The 20,731-nt window shown below is 34.5% G+C and overlaps 1 protein-coding gene across 1 annotated transcript; it reads right to left on the bottom strand.

The window, feature by feature from the left end:
* Positions 1–49: 49 nt before the first annotated feature.
* LOC143255187 (uncharacterized) lies at positions 50–19,318 on the bottom strand. Its single transcript, XM_076510455.1, has 5 exons — positions 19,043–19,318; positions 16,226–17,532; positions 10,643–10,848; positions 4,147–4,329; positions 50–2,890 (listed from the first exon to the last, which is right to left on the bottom strand). The coding sequence occupies exons 1-5, from the start codon at positions 19,188–19,190 to the stop codon at positions 2,731–2,733; spliced, it is 2,004 nt and encodes a 667-aa protein (XP_076366570.1). The 5' UTR covers positions 19,191–19,318; the 3' UTR covers positions 50–2,730.
* Between the last annotated feature and the right edge of the window lie 1,413 nt (positions 19,319–20,731).

Here is a 20,731-nt window from a genome sequence, read left to right as displayed (position 1 = left end):
ACGTAACTGTAGGGAATGTATCAAGTATTAAATAAATACATTCACCGTATTTTTAATGTTGAACTACTTTATTGGTCTCATAATACAGTAGATACTTTCAATTTGTTTGAGTATTTCCTTTAAGTAACAGGAAGAAAAAGTAAGGAAATCTTGAGTTACATGAATCTAACAAATGAAATCACGTTTTTATTACAGGCGTAAATATAAAAATGTATAAAGAAACTGCAAGTAAAACGAAAGTATATAAAATTCTATAAAGAACAACATATAGCACTGACTTGATAAGAATTATTAATACAGATTCTGTTATTTAGTGTCTGTTTGGTAGAGAGGGGAAAAAATGTAAGACGAAATGTGTGTTTGTTTCGCACCCTAACTCCTCCGAGCCTATTAGGCCAATATCAACCAAAATCTATATGTAAGCACTATGAACTATGGGGAATGTGCGAAGGAGATAAAAATTGAAGTTAGCCCTATTTCTATTTTTTTAAAGCCTATTAATTAATTACTCCCAGCTTATCGAATCAATCTCAAACAGTCTTAGCAAGTTGGTGCTTTAGACAATGTTGAATATTCGAAATGAATTTAAGGTCAAAGTATAAACGTTATAGGATTGTTTCTCAAACAACTATATGCTTTTCTCACTGAGGCGACAAGTTCCCAGATATTAGTGATTCTACCTGAAAACTTGATGAACGTATGAACGTTGATATCAATCCACATTAAATTCGCTTATTTTATTTACTTTTATAACATCGCCATTTGCATCTGTGTGCCTCGTTTAACTGATAACAGAACAAATGAATAAATATGATATAATGTTGAAGTAAGGAAGTTCAGACAAGGATGAGATATAGCGCCACTGCTCGCTCCTGTTTACATACCGTGTACGTTTAAGAACACCCTTTCTTACTACGGTTATTCAGTTACGTTTTGTTTCTGCAACAATTTATTTATTACTGGACAGTCATATTACACTTTTTAAAGATCTTTCAAATGTATGTTATGATTTTATGTCATGTAGGAATTCGTTTTAAACGTTATGTTTGTTAAATGCATAACGATTTTATGAAAGTTTATCAAAGAAATCAGTCATTCATCTCAAGAGACCTTTTAAACCAAGATTCTTTAAATAATGCTTCTCATCAATTAAAAAACCTTGAGAAACATGAGAAAAAATGAATTTATACAAAAAACAGTGAATTACTAACAAATTTTAATGCTATGATAAACATTTATTAAAGACTATAATTTTAAAAACAAAATGCAACTTTCAACGAAACATACTTGTATAGTTTTGTTTAGCTGAGAATAAAGCCAACTTGAGCTATATGCTGGGCCCACCGAGGGAATCGAATCCCGGATTTTAGTGTTGTAAGTCCGTAAACTTACCGCTATTCCACTGGATAGCATATCATTCTGAAAGTTAAAAACATGTTTAATATTGAACTTCGTATACATAGACTTGAAATAATGGTGTAGCAGGCTTGGCTGGTAGGCCACCACATAATTCGTCAAGTGCAAATTTCGGAATAATTCTAACTAGAAAAAAAAAGTTGAAATTTGCCCTTTGTCTTTATTCTCACTACAAACATACTTTCAACTGTTCTTTTGACTTGTTTTCATATTGATAATTTATCGTCTGTAATGTTAACGAATGTAACTAATATTTGAATTCCTACAATACACATATATAATTATATAACATAAATCACAAGTCTTCATAAAGTATTTATATATAAAGTATTTATATAGAGAGATAGTGATAAGTGATTCAGCTTTATACAAATACTTCATGTTTAGTAAAATACATTTACAAATTAAGCAACAAAAGTTTCTCAACTTTGAGTTACAGTCAGCTGTAATGTGTATGAGAAGATATCGGGGTTATCATGAGTTGTCGAAAGTTTTTATTACGCGTTGGATAAATGGATTATTACCCAGTGGTCGCTTTATGAAAATTTACCGTGCGTTTATAACAAGTTACAGGAGTCACAATGTTTCGACTCAAAAAGTAATTGAATATTTTAACTACGCATTGAATAATTGAGTTATGGCTCAATTATCGCCTGCCAACAAGGTACCAACGTACTGACCCATTTCAACACGTAGTCGAACTTCCCTAACGTGTTCAGTCAAAAGGTTATGACCCTGTTGGCTGCCATCCACACAGTCATAGCTTATTGATGCAACGCATAGTTAAAAGTCTGAGTTGCATCTTGTGGTTGAAAACTACGTCATAATTGACTTGTTTCGTTACGTGTTGGATGAATGAGTTATAGCACTGCTTGCTGGCGATGTCCGTGTTATTCCACATGAAATTGCATTTGTATATGGAACTAGTACGTATATTACAAAAGTGGAAAAATGTGGCCTGAAAATATTCTCATCTTAACATCTGAAATAAAAACAACGAATTAAAGAATAAATGAATAGGAACATGAGTTCAGTATACCACTTCTATAGAAAATCAAAACAGACATTTTAAATGGATAAGATAAAACGTTCCAGATTAAGAAATAACACTACAAACGCATGAGTACCATCTATTTTGATAATAATTAACATCTCTTCGAAACCATTTGAAATAGAATGTTGCTTAAATATCTATCTTCTTGGAAATCTCTTAAACTAAAATGTGCATTGACACATAGTTCCTGCGATTATTACATAACGTTGATGCCAGTTATTCTAAGTTTTCACAAATAAAAAAAGGTAAAAATGTAAAAATTACGGATCCTTAATTTCATCAAACATCAGAGGTCTAATCTTCATTTCAGACCCTTTGAGAGAATAATCACCACGCCATTGTTCCCATATAATTCCTAAGAAGTAGCCATTTTCGGTAGGTTTGGTTTGATATGGTCCGTTTAGATTGGCCTCAAAGCACCTGTAATAATAATATTAAAAAATCTAGCTGTGTCTTTTCTTAATTTCCTTTTTTTTTAGAAATTGCTCATCAGAAAACGTAATGGATAATTAAATGGATTGCGTAAAAATATTTGCAGTCAAACTTGATTTTAATTCCTTATTTTTAAGGCCTAAACGTCCTAATCGTTTTCTCAGCACGAGCATTTAACACCACTGCAATAGTTCTTAATGTTTTTACACACATCTTTTATTTTATTTTATTATGAAATAGGGTGTGTTTGTGTTTTTCTTATAACAAAGGCTATCTGCTCAGCCCACCAAGGGAATCGAACCCCTGACTTTAACGCTGTAAATCCGGAGACATACCGCTGTACTAGCAGGGGGAATGAAATAGGTGTGACGAACAAAGTAGTAGTAGAGGATATAAAGGTGAATCCTATACCAGCCTTTTTTTTCATTTTGATTTTTATATTGTGTAAAAAAGGCCAGTCACTGCCAAGTCTCCCTTAAGCACATCATTTTCTTCAAAGCGTCCCACAGAGACTGCATTATATACAACTGCTACCATCTCTCAGTACCATAGTACACATTTCCCAACCTAGTTTTTTACTAGGTCTAAGCCTATATGTGCGAATATATACCGTATTTTCTGGCGTCGAGGACGCTATTTTTTTCCCTAAAATAAGTCAAATATTTACCCGCCGTCTTCCAGGCCGAAGGTTACGTTGCTCATAGGCCTAAACTTAAGCCAAGAGGAAGCGTTTCGATACTGGAGTGTAATCCAAGGCCCTCTATATGACGTAGAATGAAATGTATCAGTTACTTGGTATTAAATAACAAATAAATAAACAAAATGCAGAGTATATATGATGCTGTAATACAGGCTCCCTTAGTAACTCCATAGCTTATGATAACGTTATTATTGATAATAATGCATATATTCCAGTAGTAATATAAGGTATACACTTTAAAAATTAGATATGATAAGCATATAGCCCACAAAAAAACGAAAGTGGGCAAAAGAATTTATGTACCGCAAGTTAATAAATAATCCACGAAACATCTTTATATGATTGGTGGAAGTGCTGCAACCTTATTCTTATGTTTATCTTTCTTTTTCAAAATTTAAGTAATTAAAATTGGGGAAATACGGTATATATTACGAAACTGTGATTTACAGTATTTAAATAGAAGGAAACCACGCCTGCCTTACATGAATATAAGTAACATATACTTACATATATATTTACACTAATAAGTTAGCTTTAAGCCTACCTGTAATACCACCATCCTCCCTTGAACGTATCAGCACAGTTACAACAGGATTCAACTTCATCATTGTCCCGGTCTATAGTCGAGAACATCTTCCCATCGTGCAGAGTCAAGGAATCGCTCGCATTTCCTCTGTAGCCGCTGACACTTAGCTTGTAATTATTTATTTCGTCTGAAACATGGAACCTGTCAAGATATGAAAAAAATCTACAGTATCGCTAGTTCCGACGATGGATGTCTAGTTTTTGCAGTATTTCACAGGGCGACAAAAACAAAATAATAATGTTCGTTTGTTACCAAAGACAGTTAAAATTAGGACTAAGTCGTGATAGTAATAGCAACTGGGATTTATTCTGGGACGTTTAGAGGGCTTTGAACTTGGAAGTCACTTGTTTCGGGTATTCACGCCATATTGCACAGGACTCCAAAGCGAGGAGTGCGATTCTTCGGCAATTGGATGCAAACCATAGACCCTAAGCTTTGCAGTCTGGCACACACCACTAGGCCAAACCCAGCCCACGTGTGTGTCTGTAGTCTAGTTGAAAAATAAGAGTTCAAAATGTACGAATGTTTAAAAAAAAACTTAGACTGTGCCATCTGTTAAGACATTTAACACCAAAACAGTGAGTCAATCGTATAGAAATTGCCTCAACCTTGGTGACAACTTTTAACAAATTAAAATCCGCTGGACTAAAATCTCATATAAAACTATGCAAAAACTTAGGATTCGATCTCTTGCTTCGCAAAACGCATTGTATCTTCAGAAATATTTTTTTTTGTTTTGTTTTATTTTATGTTGGTGAAAAGTCTTCCTATAATAAGGTTACTTTCGCTCAGGGCCATTCTAATTTTGACCTTGACTGGCACCGTAAGAATGTTTTTCCAAAGTTTATGACATTTAGGACACTGCGCATTTAGTAAAAACAGCAATAAACATCCTTTAACTATTTATTATTACTTTAGGCCTGAGGTCTGATCATTTCAGTCACTGAACGATAAAATAAATGGTTACTATGAGAACAACAAAGTGTTTTATTCAGACGATCCTTCTGTTTCGCAGTTTTTCTGCCTTCTTTTCATTGGATTCTTGCGTTTCTCAGACGACCTCTTTTTCTGACCGCTATAACTTCAACATCGTGACTACATCGCTGCATGTAAATATTATACTTTCCAACCTTATACTTGCACGTAAGACTTTCGAACGTTTTTCCAGAGTGTATCGATTAGTTCAGCACCGAAAACAGGTCTTCTGACTTTCCAAAAGATAATGTACCTTCGCCAAAAATGTTGATGCAAACGATGGAAATCATTTTCAAATGAAGTTTATTTTTTCTGCAAGAGGTGGAACTTTAACAATTATTATCGATAAATAGTCAGCTCTAGTGGGGGTTTTTAATCGTTTACCGTGATTGTAAAACAAGTCGCAGTTTCTGTACGACCGAATCCTGATTTAAGAATTAATAAGAAATATAAAAATGTATAGTTTTTATTCACTCATGGGATCAATGCATCACACTCAATCAACAATGATGGTGTATGTTACGTTGTATGAATTTCTTTAAAATTATAACGTTTGTACAATAAAACTATACAATACAATACAATACAATACAATACAATACAATACAATACAATACAAACAATACAATACTATACCATGTATACCTAAGTATAAAAACGTTGTTCAGTTGTAATAACGACTCGGCATGGCGAGGTGGATAAGGCACTCGACTCGTAATCCGAGGGTCGCAAGTTCAAATCCCCGTCACACCAAACATGCTCGCCCTTTCAGTTGTTAGGGCGTTATAATGGTACGATCAATCCCACTATTCGTTGGTAAAAGAGTAGCCCAAGATTTGGCGGCGGGTGGTGATGACTAGCTGCCTTCCCTCTAGTCTTACACTGCTAAATTAGAGACGGCTAGCACAGATAGCCCTCGAGTAGCTTTGCGCGAAATTCAAACCAATCGAGTTGTAATAATAATTTTACAGCAAATATTAATTACTTAGCCAAGCCGAGTCCATTTAAAGCATGATGGCTGGCAAAACAAAATACGCGGTCTCGCTAACTAATAATTATTTGCTGCACAGTTATTATCAGTGCCATAAGTGTAGCTACCAGTTATTATCAGTGCCATAAGTGTAGCTACCAGTTATTATCAGTGCCATAAGTGTAGCTAACAGTTATTATCAGTGCCATAAGTGTAGCTAACAGTTATTATCAGTGCCATAAGTGTAGCTACCAGTTATTATCAGTGCCATAAGTGTAGTTACCAGTTATTATCAGTGCCATAAGTGTAGCTACCAGTTATTATCAGTGCCATAAGTGTAGCTAACAGTTATTATCAGTGCCATAAGTGTAGCTACCAGTTATTATCAGTGCCATAAGTGTAGCTACCAGTTATTATCAGTGCCATAAGTGTAGCTACCAGTTATTATCAGTGCCATAAGTGTAGTTACCAGTTATTATCAGTGCCATAAGTGTAGCTAACAGTTATTATCAGTGCCATAAGTGTAGCTACCAGTTATTATCAGTGCCATAAGTGTAGTTACCAGTTATTATCAGTGCCATAAGTGTAGCTACCAGTTATTATCAGTGCCATAAGTGTAGCTACCAGTTATTATCAGTGCCATAAGTGTAGCTACCAGTTATTATCAGTGCCATAAGTGTAGCCACCAGTTATTAGTGCAGTGCCATATCAGTGTAGCCACCAGTTATTATCAGTGCCATAAGCAGTAGTAGCTCACCAGTTATTATCAGTGCCATAAGTGTAGCTAACAGTTATTATCAGTGCCATAAGTGTAGCTAACAGTTATTATCAGTGCCATAAGTGTAGCTACCAGTTATTATCAGTGCCATAAGTGTAGCTACCAGTTATTATCAGTGCCATAAGTGTAGCTACCAGTTATTATCAGTGCCATAAGTGTAGCTAACAGTTATTATCAGTGCCATAAGTGTAGCTAACAGTTATTATCAGTGCCATAAGTGTAGCTAACAGTTATTATCAGTGCCATAAGTGTAGCTACCAGTTATTATCAGTGCCATAAGTGTAGCTACCAGTTATTATCAGTGCCATAAGTGTAGCTAACAGTTATTATCAGTGCCATAAGTGTAGCTACCAGTTATTATCAGTGCCATAAGTGTAGCTACCAGTTATTATCAGTGCCATAAGTGTAGCTACCAGTTATTATCAGTGCCATAAGTGTAGCTACCAGTTATTATCAGTGCCATAAGTGTAGCTACCAGTTATTATCAGTGCCATAAGTGTAGCTACCAGTTATTATCAGTGCCATAAGTGTAGTTACCAGTTATTATCAGTGCCATAAGTGTAGCTACCAGTTATTATCAGTGCCATAAGTGTAGGTACCACTTTGACAACCAGTTTTCATTTCATGCCTTTGAGTTGTACATTTAATACTTTTTTTGGCCGCTCCTATTTTTCATACCAGAAGTGGTTTCGGTGAGGTATCGTTATTTTTTTGTCAACACAGCGAGTAAAAAAGTGACACTCGACAGTAACCAACATTCGCTTTAGGATCACTACCTTATTACTTGGTATAGACCTATAATTTATAGTACGACTAGATCCTTTAAAATAAATGGTGGTAGGTTTTCTCTCTGAAACAGTGTTAATAACTTCCTTTATAGTGACGCCATAGAAACTAGATTAACAGTTTTTTTTACATCACCCGCATGCACTCGGTACAACCGTATCAAGCTTTATTATTCACGCTAATTGCTTAAGCTAATACCACGTGACACTAAACGATCTTTAATTAGAAGAATTCATAAAATTTAGCTAACTGTTGCTTAAAAGTTGGCAATGAGTTGTGAAATGAACCAATCATATGATTCTTTCAAAAACTTGAGTTAGAAACTGGTAATTCAGTCTGCTTGGCTTAACCGATACTTGTGTATCTTCACGTACTTTCGTCCAATAGTTCTACTGCTCTACATCAGCCGCCTTTAATTCAAATGTCAAAAACTAAAATCAACCCACTTTCACTCATACGTGAAGCTGTAGTAAAAGTTACATACCAATAACTGACGCGACTTTTTGTGTAGACATGCACAAAGGTTTTGGTCAAAACTGATTTTTGTTGTTGAAAAACTTTGCACATATGTTTATATTTAGATCAAATCTAACACCTAATTGTAGGTTGTAAAATCTACCATGAACCAAACTTGAAAAAAAATTCATGAAAGTTAAATGTGTTTCTTTATCAAACAGGTTCTTCATTTTTGGTACGAAGAAATAAAAAGGGAAGAACTTCGATCAAAATTGGATATTTTATATTTCTTTTATTTCTCAATAAATTGCCTTGAAATTTGGTATATGAAAAATGAGTTCCTTAAAACGCAACTACTAAAAATATGTGACAGTTTGGATTACCACAGTTCAAGCTGTCACTTCTGTCGATAACATACAGTGTGTCCCACAGATTGTTTTGGCCGCACGACACACTACTTGATTGTTGTTATGCTTCGGTATGAATCTTCAGTATCAGTGACACAGCCTTAGAATTACAATATCGAAACAATACACAGATCCCAATATCTTTACTACAATTCAATGTGTAATAGTAGTGCAACAATGCTAGGTGTATAACATTCATTTCGTTTTGTACTCGACTCGCAATCCGAGGATCTCGGGTTCGAATCCCCGTCGCACCAAACATGCTCGCCCTTTCAGCCGTGGGGGCGTTATAATGTACGGTCAATCCCACTATTCGTTGATAAAAGAGTAGCCCAAGAGTTAGCGGTGGGTGATGATGACTAGCTGCCTTCCCTCTGGTCTTGCACTGCTAAATTAGGGACGACTAGCGCAGATAGCCCTGGTGAAGCTTTGCGCGAAATTCAAAACACAAGCAAAAAAATAACTCGTTTTGTACATGTAAACAAAAAATTAGATTTTTTCTCAGATTAGCGCAGTCTTTATTCTGTACAGTAATGCAGTGTTGAAACTTACACTTATGATTCTTCTATACATTCATCTATGGAAAACAAAAAACATATAGAATGTACAGTCAAAATACTACGAAATTACTTATCCATATCGTTCAATCAAAAAGTTGGAAATTAACTAATTAATATATTTTAATTAATATAATATAATATTAATATAATTAATATATTTTTCGAATAGAACAAATAATACTTTTGAAAAGAAATAGTAATTACGAAGTTACTAAACCGAATATGCGGATTCTAAAGATCATGTCCTGAAAATAGGAGATAATTAATCCCTTGATTAGGAAATTTCAGATGAATAAGTTTAACCTGCTATTTTCGTTTCACTTCAGAAGTGGTGAACTGTGTCGAAGTTGTTAATGGAGTGTATCACAGGCTTTTATTCGACATCGCTTTTTTTTGTATTATATACACTTCCTCTTTAGCCCTCTAGTGGCAGAGCGGCATATCTGCGAACTACGTTTCTATACCCGTGGTTGGCGGAGCACAGATAACCCAATATGTAGCTTTGTGTTTAAACAAAAACGAGCCAACAGTTCCCTCTTTAAATACGCAAATAATCACTACAAGTAAGGTTTTGTTGATATTGGGAATTAAAATAGTATAATTATATTTTTAAATATTTATTGTAACGCAACAATAAAAAACTTCAGTAAAACTTCCATGATTTTTTTTCGTACATGTGTGCATAAGTTTTTGTCAAATCATCCCGTGACAATTAAATTAATTACTTAATTTTAATAAATTAATTAATTTAATTAAAACCCCATGATTAAATTTCGTCTCGATTATATAAAAATCCCTGTTTTGTATTACAATTGCTAAGTATCATTATATTTGTGTTTACTCAACTCAATGAATCTATTGACAGCGCCTTTAAGGTTTAATCACCTCATTGAGTCTTGTGACGAAACATTTAGTGTTTACTCAACTCAATGAATCTAAGGAAGGAACATTTAGTGTTTACTTAACTCACTGGATCCAGGAACGGAGCATTTCGTGTTTACTCAACTCAATCAATCAAAAGATGGAACATTTAGTGTTTACTTATTAAAATGAATCTAGGAAACAAATATTTAGAATTTATTCATCTTAATGAATCCAAGAACGGAGTGTTCGGTGTTTATTCACCTCACTGAGTCTAGTGATAAAGTATTTAGTGTTTATTCACCTCAATAAATCTAACAACGGAGCATTGATTGTTTGTCAAACAATCTGTGAACGTAGAGTTTAGTGTTGAATAACTTCACTGATTCCAGAGACATACCGTTTAGTGTTTATCAAAGATCAGTTTTTACATTTATTTAAACTTTCAATACGTAAAATAAAACTTGGGAATTCTCTATCATCTACTGTACGCGCCGCTAAAGCAAATACACTTGACTGGGGATACAGGAAGGAGAGGAAGTTAAATGCTGATATTATACCGTAGATTCTACTGCATGAAGCATATATACACAAAAAAATATATCATACTTTAGTCCCGGTGAAGAATGTAGAGAAAGGCTTAACACTTGAAACTACTAACCGATTATACTCGGCAATGGCATAGTTGTTATCAAAGTCGTGAAGCTCTATCCTTAGTTTCATTTCTTTGGCAGTTGTTAAAAGGTATATTTTTTCATTTCCTATCCAAAATTCTTGAAGAGGGTCACCAAAACCATCCTTATAGGTCTCCCAGTCTTCAGTGAAGTTTTGTCGAGGTTCACCAAAGTCTCCCCTTCTCTGAATAACCTAATGAGCAAAGAAAAGCCAAACATGTTCTGTAACCATATATAGTTCAACACACGGCCATTGCGAGTCGAACGCCCTAACTACTTGGGCCAAGCAAAGCATTATTTGGTCCTAATCAGCTACCTGATCATAAACCATTATCCATTTTATACACCAAATAATGTGTGCAGAATAAGGTGTAAGTATTAAGAACCTGGTGTATATTTAGAGCAATGCACTGGTGTGAGACTAGAATAAAACCATGACATGTACATACGATACTTACGAAAGTAAAGAAACTAGAAAAGGAGAGATTTGCAGATATTATATGTCCTGAACAAATCTGTGAAATAATCACTTATTGGCTATAATATAGCATGTTAAAGCCTTAATAAAAAATAGTAGATAAACAAAATCTCCGGATAGTAGTAGCTATTCACGTGGAACGTAAAATATTTGGACAATAGTCACAACGATTGTAACTCTTTAGAACTTACTGAGGTAGCTTTAGTTTCAGCTAATACCGCTATAGAATACAAATATATTCCATCATTTTCACAACACTGGGAACTTGCATATCTCCTTTCCCTGAGCAGCCGAGAAACTGAGTTTTCAACGTAGTCTGATGTTACCACACAGTAAATACACAATGAGTTAATTATCTACCCATTCAGAATCAACCTTTTCGCCTAATAAATGAAACAAATAAATAATTTCAACAAAAGTGCGTTGTGTGTTTGTGCTTTAGAAATAGCAACTGATAAACGTGGAAATATGTCAGCGTGGTACATTAGGGTTCGCGTTTTGGACTCGTAGTTAGATGATTGAAAGATCGAAGATGGCTCGCATCTTGGTAACATAACGTAATGTTTAGGGACAACAGAGATAGCCCATTCCGTAGGCCATCCCCCTATTTAAAAAATAGATTTGTCTTAACTGAAGGCGGCTTATACCTTGCCTAATTCTATATTTGTATCCCCTAATTCTATAATTCTCGCTGTTAAGTAAAGAGAAATGTCGATGCATCAACATTATCAATTATTTTTACAATCTTAAACACTCCAATCAGATTCCCTCCAACTCTTCTTTTTCAGTATAAAACAATTTTAAGAATCTTGATCTTTCATCTAATGTCAACCTATACATTCCAGGTTCCATTGCAGTAAACCTTCCCCCTGAACCCTTTCCGACAATTCATTCTCTTCCTAAGATAAGTAGTCCAAGACTGAACACGATACTCCAAATGTAACCTAATCAGTAACCTATATAATAAAATTATAATATCTTTAGACTTGTATTCAATATTTCTGTAAATACAACCTAAAGTTCTATTTGCCCTACCACTAGTAATTGCTTGGATGGTTTAAGAGACTGATCAACCATTGCACCAAGATCGCTTTTGTTTTTTCATAACACTCTTAAGGTTGTTCCCATCCAAACTATTCATATAAGTCAAATTATAACTTACATGCAATATCTTGCATTTATCATTATTAAAACCCATCTGATATTTGTTTACCCATCTCAGTAAATAATCCAAAACCTTTTGTAAAGCAGCAGAATCCTCTTCACAGCCAGCAACAGTCAACATCATCAGCAAATTTAAATCATTTATTGACGACTCCTTCATCAATATAAACCAAAAAGAGCAATGATCCTAAGACTGAGCCCTGAGGTACATCACTTGCAAGTTAATCCAGTTTGACTGAACTCAATTTATAACAACCCTCTGTTTGCTACCATCAGGTCACTCTTCTATCCATTTAGTTAACTTATCTCCCATACCTACAGAGATAAGTTTCTTTACAAGCCTTTTATGTAGCACTTTGTCAAATGCTTTCTGAAAATTCAGGTACACAAAATCTTCACATTTTCAAAGCATGTCAAAAGATTTGTAAGGCAAAACTTTTCCATTGGTGCAAAGTATATTTTATCAGACTTTCCAAAACTTATCCCACAACTGACATAAGACAAGACAAATATACCCATAATTACTGGGACAACTTCTATCACATCCCTTGAAGATAGGAGTGATATTAGTTAATTTATAATCTGTTGGTACTTGTTCACTATTCAAAAACTTACAAAACATTGTGGCAAGTGTTTCACACATCCAACCCTTGACGTCCTTCAAAATCCTTTGGTCCAAGAGCCTTATCATTCTTTAAACTTCCTAATTTTATTTTAACAAGATCATAATTTATGAAATTGTCTTGTACAACATTGTTTTCATCTATAAATTGCTCAAGATGAGGAATACGGCTTAAGGTTTCATTAGTAAAAACTGAAGAATAATCAGAATTTAATATTTTAGCCATTTCATAATCACCAGATACAAGCCTTCTTTTGTTATCTCACGAAGTTCCTCTCCCCAACCAAACATTTGTTTACCACAAAAGTACTTTAAAAAATCCTTACTGTTATATTTTTGTTTTCAGCCAATTTTTTTCACGCATCCTTTTGGATGTCCTAATTTCCTATTTGACCAACCTTCTTAGTCATCTATATCAGTACATTAAAAGTTTCTTAGAATTTGTGATGCTTTTAATTTTATATATTATACCATTTGTGAGACAACTTGCTTTTCTTCTCACTTGCAGCTACCTCTTTCTCTCTGTAAGGAATATAGTTATTTTGAAAACTGAGATTTGGTTCTTTAAATATTTTCAGAATTTGCTCAGTATTTCCAAATAACTCAGCTGACCAGTTCACAACAGACAATTTTTTGCTACATCCCTTTGAAATTTGAAGTCAAAATATCAAACCTAATACAGCAATGATCACTTGTACCTCGGTGTTACCCAATTTTTACACTCTCAATCACTTCTATATTAGAATTTCACAATAAATCTAAAATAACATTACTTCTAGTAGGTTCCTTAACCAACTGACGAAAAAATCAATATTGAACAGTTTCCAGAAACCTTTCTCCCTCATGGTTTGACTCTTGCATTTCACAATCGATACGTTTGAAATTAAAATCACCCATAATTATTACTTCATTAACAGATGAAACCTTAATATCACTGTAAAGTTTCTTAGTAATTTTATCAGTTTCACCTGGGGTCTGTGACAAATTCCTACCACGAGCGTTTTCCCTTGGCATCCACTAAGTGAAACTCAAATACGTCTAACGTACTTGCTATTATCCTTAATATTCTCAACTTCAACAGGATGTAACTCACACTTTACGTGTGAAGCCACTCCTCCCCCCTCTCTTTATTTCTCTGTCCCTGTTAAATAACCTATAGTCATGTATTTTCTTAATTCTTTTGTCAATATTAACTACTTTTAACCATGTTTCAGTTATTCTCACTATATCAAAATCTCCTAATCCTAGCAGTGCCCTACAGTCATCTGTTTTATTACCTATACTTTTAGTATTACCATAGTAACAATTAAGACTATTCTTATAATTACTTTCATACAGATTTCCTATACTAAACTTTCCTCTACATAACAATTTTGTTTCATTTAATTTGTCTTTGCCCTCACCACTATCTAATCCTAGTTTAAACTTCCCTTACAGCTAAGTTAATAGCCCTTAAAAACATGCCAAATCCTTTCCTACTTAAGTGTAAACCATCCATTCCAAAAAGTTTCCCTCCTCCCACTGAACTGATCTCACAAGTAGAGCCAGCTAACCTACTTATCCTTACATATTAATTTCAGTCTACAGTTTCGCTCTAGTGACTTACTTAAACTTTCATCTCCACAATTAATTTATGGCCTTTATCTTTAAATTATTTTATCAACCCCTTGTACTTATTAAGTAGCTCCTCTGACTTACTCTTCCTATGTGGTTAACAAAGACTGAATTGTTGTCAGTCCTCTTCGTTATATTTCTTACTCTGTCAGTTATGTTTTCCATATGAGTAGCATAATATAATTTATTTATTTCTATTTACCTCACAGACTATTCTGTCCATACGTCGTGTCAAGGAATCACCTATAACCTATAAGTTCATAATACATTTCCTTCTCTATTCCTATTGCCTTCCCTCCCTCCAACAGTTCCTCATCTACATAAGCCAAATGGTGAAATCTGTTGCTCAATATAACAGTCTTTGTAATTAAGCTTACTACTTTTATCCCTATTACTACCCTTTCTAACTTCCTGAATGTCTTATCTTATGCCTCTTTTGCATATACAAGTTTATGTTCTCTCGAAGCCCTGCTGTTATTTCTCACAGTTTATACTTTTCTTTATATATTTTCTCAACTTTAGTTAGGATAGCCTCCAACTTTTCCCCAACCTGCAAACTCTACATATAAATTGCACATGCCCCCCGCAGGTACAGCGGTAAGTCTACGGATTTACAACGCTAAAAATTAGGTGTTCGATTCCCCTTGGTGGACTCAGCAGATAGCCTGATGTGGCTTTGCTATATGAAAATACACATATTAAACATCCTTACTATTAGCTTATTTAAAAGTGCATAGTTGTCCAGAGTTCCCAAATAAAACCCATTCATAGCAACTATCGTACATAACAAACTGGGAACGTTTAAGCCCTGAATTGATCTTACCCATTGTGTTATTGTAAAATTAAAATAATCATTCGGTACTATGATTAAATACCATTAGCCTGTTTTTACCACTTTTAATCCTAAATCTGACAATTATCTAGTTTTTAAACGGTATTTATTAAATAAAACAATAGATCCAGTTTGTCACACAATCTCATTACAGGTTGAATTATAACTAAGCATAAAGAACCGTAACGTGTACAAAACCTAATCTAACGTTATATTACACGTTACACCATTAAAATCTAAATTAAAAGCTTACAATTACTGTTTTAGTTTCTAATCTTACTAAATCTAGTTATTTTAGTTATTCTGCTTTAACTTCTAAAGATAAAAATAATAAAACCAAATAACATTCAAAATTCCACAGTATTATATGAACATCTCTTCAACTAGCGCCCTCTATCAACCTATAATAAGGTGGAATGTATTATTATTGTCATCCGATTGTGCCCCTTAACCTGGAGTTTAACATTTCGGCATGGGAGGAATTTGACCTTAACTTGACATTGAAGTACAGTATTTTGCTTATGGTTAGTATGACTGTTCTGAAGAAGAATGACTATATTTTATTGTGTTTTAGAAGTAAGTAGTAGTGCTAATTATCACATTTCACAATATCTTATCCTACGATTATTAGTAAGGTGAAAGTACATGCAAAATAATTACGCTATCATAACGGTAACCACATATGTTGACTGTATTCTCTCTGCCTCATGCATTCGTTTTAGAAATAGATTATTTTAATTATGTTTATTTATAAAATATTCACGTTTTAATCATTCATGTTATATTAGATTATATTTCTTTATTAATTATATAATATATAATCATATGACTTTCTGTCTCTTTTTATTTTGTGAACTTACCGTCCAGCCTCCCCCGTCTGTACGGAGGTCACAATACACAGGGAATTCATTTTCTACACCTGAAGGCCGTACCATGTAAATACCGTTTTGCATTGCTCCATTCATTTGTAGGTCTGAGCAGTCTTGAGGAGTATGGTCAACTTTGTTTTGCCCGGTTGTGGTTAAGTCTACTGTTTTGTCCACTGTATAGCGTGTCTCTAGCAGCCTTCTAACGTACTGAACTTCACTGTGGATAGCGCTACAGGTATCTGCTGTGGAATCTTGAGACGACTTCAGATGTCTCAGCTTCTCGTTCAGAGCTTCTGCTACTTCCACGATGACCTGGACCTTATCTATACAAGGCTTTGCTGCTGCCCAACTCTGTTTCGCAAACCACTGCATCAGTGTTGTCATTGTCTGGTTGTGGAGTAACCGAACATTATCCAAAAAATTCATTTCAATAGCTTCAATTTTCTTATTCAGTTCCGTTACCGGTTCTGTAAGTTTTCTCCAGAATCTCCTAAATATTTTACCAGGTTCTTTGTCTCCTTGTATCTCTTCGTCTTCGTAATCTCTTCCTTCATCAGCCAATGCCTGGTCCTTGGGGCTGCTCGATGGAGATTGTATTCTCGGAGATTTGACTTCCGAAGTTCCTATGGATGTTTCTAGAACGCCTAAGAGCTTGTCCATCCGTGATACCAAAGAACAATTTTGAGTTTTACTAAGCAACAGTTCTACGTACCCTTCCAAAGATTTTATAACGATATTTGTGATGTCTTCAACATTTATAACTTTCTCAGGTGGAAGTTTTTCAATCACATTTTCCACTTTCTGGCTGATTTTTTCAACAAAAAGGTCCATCTTGTCTCCTCCTAGATCTTTTTCAGTATCTGTGTCATCTTTGCATGCGGTTCTGTTTGGAACCATAAAATCTTTAAGCCATGTCTCCAGACTTTCTCTGTCTATACATTTTTCACGCTCTTTCGCAACACGGTAGCAAGAATCAACTTTAATGTTTAAAGCACTAAAAATTTGAAATAAACCATAAATATTTTCCTCGATTCTGTGAATTCTCAATCTACTTTCATTCTCCCTGAGATCTGTTTGTGACTTCTTTTCCGGCTGTTCCAGAAGCTTTTCTAGCCGTTGAGCAATACGTCGGAAAGAGGTCGTTAGTTGATCTGGTGACTTGTCGGTCGTGTCTTTGGCAAGAACGTGATTATAAAGAGCGTCTACTTTTTCACTCATTTTCTTTATGTTGCTTTCCATCGCTGTCACCTTTTTGTCCAGATTCATAGTGTAAAGAGAAGTGAAAATTTCCATCTGTCCTGCATCAAGGGAAAAAGAGAGTTAAAAAGTATTCGATTGAGCATAGCATGGATGTTATATGAATATGTCTTTTTTTCTCATACTACGACCTTATCGACATCATAAATAGTTTTTAGACATATATGGAAATAAACATTTAGCTTAATCTAATAATAATTACAGATACAATTAGTAGTTGTCTTATATTTAAAAAATTAATGATTTGTGTATAATTCATTCTTTGTTTCAAAAATTTGCGCAAAATTACTATCTGTGCATAATTGTCCCTCATTTTGAACCAACGGACACGAAGAAAGGTAGCTATTTAACAGAACTCGCCACCAGCTCTTGTCTTATGGTTTTGTTTTTGAATTTCGCGCAAAGTTACTCGAGGGCTATCTGTGCTAGCCGTTCCTAATTTAGCAGTGTAAGACTAGAGGAAACGCAGCTAATCATCACCACCCACCGCCAACTCTTGGGCTACTCTTTTACCAACGAATAGTTGGATTGACCGTTACAATATAACGCCCCCACGGCTGAAAGGGCGAGCATCTTTGGTGCGACCGGGATTCGAACCCGCGACCCTCGGATTACGAGTCGAACGCCTTAACACACTTGGCCATGGCGGGCCGGTGTCTGATGGAATATTAAGATTTGACAGTCACTTTTATAGCACACATTTGGATTCACAGTCCGGGCACACTCATTATTAAGCTACGACTAGCCTTTGTGTGTGAAGAAATGAAAGTAATAATTATAATAGAAAATTATACTGGAAACGTATGAGACATTTTTGCTTAAGTTTTAGACCAATGAATGAGCTTGAAGAACAACACGTATGTGTGAACACGTTAATCTGCCTTACAGTAAAACATTTACATCTGTGGCAGGAAGCAGACGTGTCTCTTTGCCAGTATAGCCGTGAGTCGGTGTTGCATATCAAACAGTATTATAACAACTGCAAAGCAGGATAACAAAGGTATCAAATTATCTCACTCAACAATTCCCATAAATCTATACAGGCATAACATTTTAGATCAGTGGTTCTTAACCTTTTTCAGTGTTTGCACCCCTTTCAAATCAGTAATCATTTCTCGCACCCCCTGGAAACTTAAATATAAAAATATTAAACATACTCTTGTGTAAAAATATAGATTTGCTTTAATTATTCATGGGCATCCTCGCACCCCTTGGGAATCATCTTCGCACCCCCTAGGGGTGCGGGCACCCCTGGTTAAGAACCCCTGTTTTAGATGTAGCCAGTAAATCGACAAATCAATTTTTATTCGTCTTTTTAAATTTTTTTAATAACGTTGTATCTATACCTACACTGTAACCCCAAACATTAAATTATCTCCGAAAATATAAAACCTTCTTATCACTAAATATAACTTTATCATTCTGGTTAGGTTGAAGAACTACGTATAAGAATTATATCAAGAGGTTTTAAATTAATACAAATTCTCGTAAGATTACGTTAATACTGCAGTAGCTGGTAACCTTATGTCACGATCTGGTTGATTGCCTTACCCTCGATATCAGACATCTTGTTCTTCAAGGTTTGAAATTCTGCAGCAAAAACGTCCATTGCGATATCTTTATCTCCAGTTCGGAAAGTTAACGTGGAACTAGTTAGTAAATAAAAGAAACATAAAACGGAACAATGAAAGAAACCCATGCTGACGATAAAGCTGTCTTGGTGAAACAATTTTTTAGGCTACGTCATGCCCATTCGCCTCAACGTGTTCGTGTCAAGTTTCGCTCTTCATGAAGTGTATGCTTATATCTCAGCCAGTGGTACAAGAATGGATAAACAGTGAAGTAAGTGCTTCAGTTACATGTACAGCGTGGTAAGTTTGTACAACAGCAAAACATATTTTAACGACAGGCATTAGTAATGTGTTGGAATGTAACAAATATAACTATGTCGTTCACATCGTAACAGGTTAAAAGTTGAAAAACAAATGACAAGTTAGGCTTAGCTACTGTTTTATTTGAAATGATATATATTACGTACATTTTTATAATATTTCAGAACGAAAATTCAAAGTTGTATATGGAAATATCCAACTCTAGGATGATTGCTGTATGTAATTAAGCATATAATTTGATAATATCCTTGCAAATTTGCTATTATACAACAAGAAAAGTTTGTACGGTAACTGTTTTTGAAAATACATTTTAAGAATAGCTGGTAAAATGGTTTTAGTTAACGACATAATAAGATATATACTTTCTATAACAGGATTTAGTAGTTTGAGAAATGTACTTTACATCAAAGCCTGGTGGTTAAGGCATTTGACTTGCAATCTACGGGCCGTGGGATTGATAACCTGCTCCTAACATACTCGTCCTTTCACTAGTGAGGAATTTATAATGTTACGGTCGATACCTCTGTTTATTGGGGGTGGGTGGTATTAGCCTATTGCCTTCCCTTTGGTCCACAGTTAATAATTAAGGACGGCAGTAGTCTTTATAGCTTTGTCATAAATAAACTTATCCAAGCCTAATATGTTATCTAGATTATGTGTAAGTGTGCGTCTATATGACATATAAATATTGCACTTGTTAACGTATTTACTCAAAGTAATACTTTAACAAGCTACTAAGAGTATTGTACAACATTTCAAATGAAAGATAGCACAGTATTCAAATCAAACACATACGCATCCCAGTAACTTTTTAAACCACAGATATTTATTCTTATATTTCAAACAACTTTTTTATGAAATCAGATTTTTTAAACTAATATTTAATGTTTTTTTTGTTTATTTACATCTATATGTGTATATATGTCTGTATATAAGTACAGAAAAGTATTTCCCACAAAAAAAATCGCAGCAATAGAAGTGTAAGTAACACCACGGTACAGGGAACAGGATACTTGGTGGCAAAGTATATAAAAGATAGTCCTGTTTCGAAGGTAGTTGTGTCTGCAAACGTAGGATACACGTAGCAGTGAAGTCTGCCAGACTTAACATCTTTCTTTTGGTTCACAAACCGCAAAAATAAAAAAAAATGTAATTATCAGAAAGTAGATTAGAATTCTGAAGACCACAACGCCCACAAGCATTTTTCACTGAGTGCAACCAACCGTGAGAAAATATATAATATTACTAGATATTAACACATACAGTATGAGCAATAATTATTGATAAAATAAATAAAATTGTATGAAATTCAATTATATGATATTGCTCCTCCCCTATTGTATGAAAA

Source organism: Tachypleus tridentatus, chromosome 7, assembly GCF_004210375.1.
Source record: "Tachypleus tridentatus isolate NWPU-2018 chromosome 7, ASM421037v1, whole genome shotgun sequence".
Lineage (NCBI taxonomy): Eukaryota > Metazoa > Arthropoda > Merostomata > Xiphosura > Limulidae > Tachypleus > Tachypleus tridentatus.
Note: the sequence above shows the minus strand (reverse complement) of the source record. Positions and strands in the feature narration are given on the sequence as shown.

Bases quoted from the DNA above. Each gene is read 5' to 3' on its own strand.
- LOC143255187 (XM_076510455.1), bottom strand. From the start codon at position 19,190: ATGGGTTTCTTTCATTGTTCCGTTTTATGTTTCTTTTATTTACTAACT. The intron at 17,533-19,042 runs GTAAGGCAATCA...CCCTTGATGCAG, and splicing joins CAAGATGTCTGATATCGAGG to GACAGATGGAAATTTTCACT. The intron at 10,849-16,225 runs GTAAGTTCACAA...TTTGCTCATTAG, and splicing joins CAGACGGGGGAGGCTGGACG to GTTATTCAGAGAAGGGGAGA.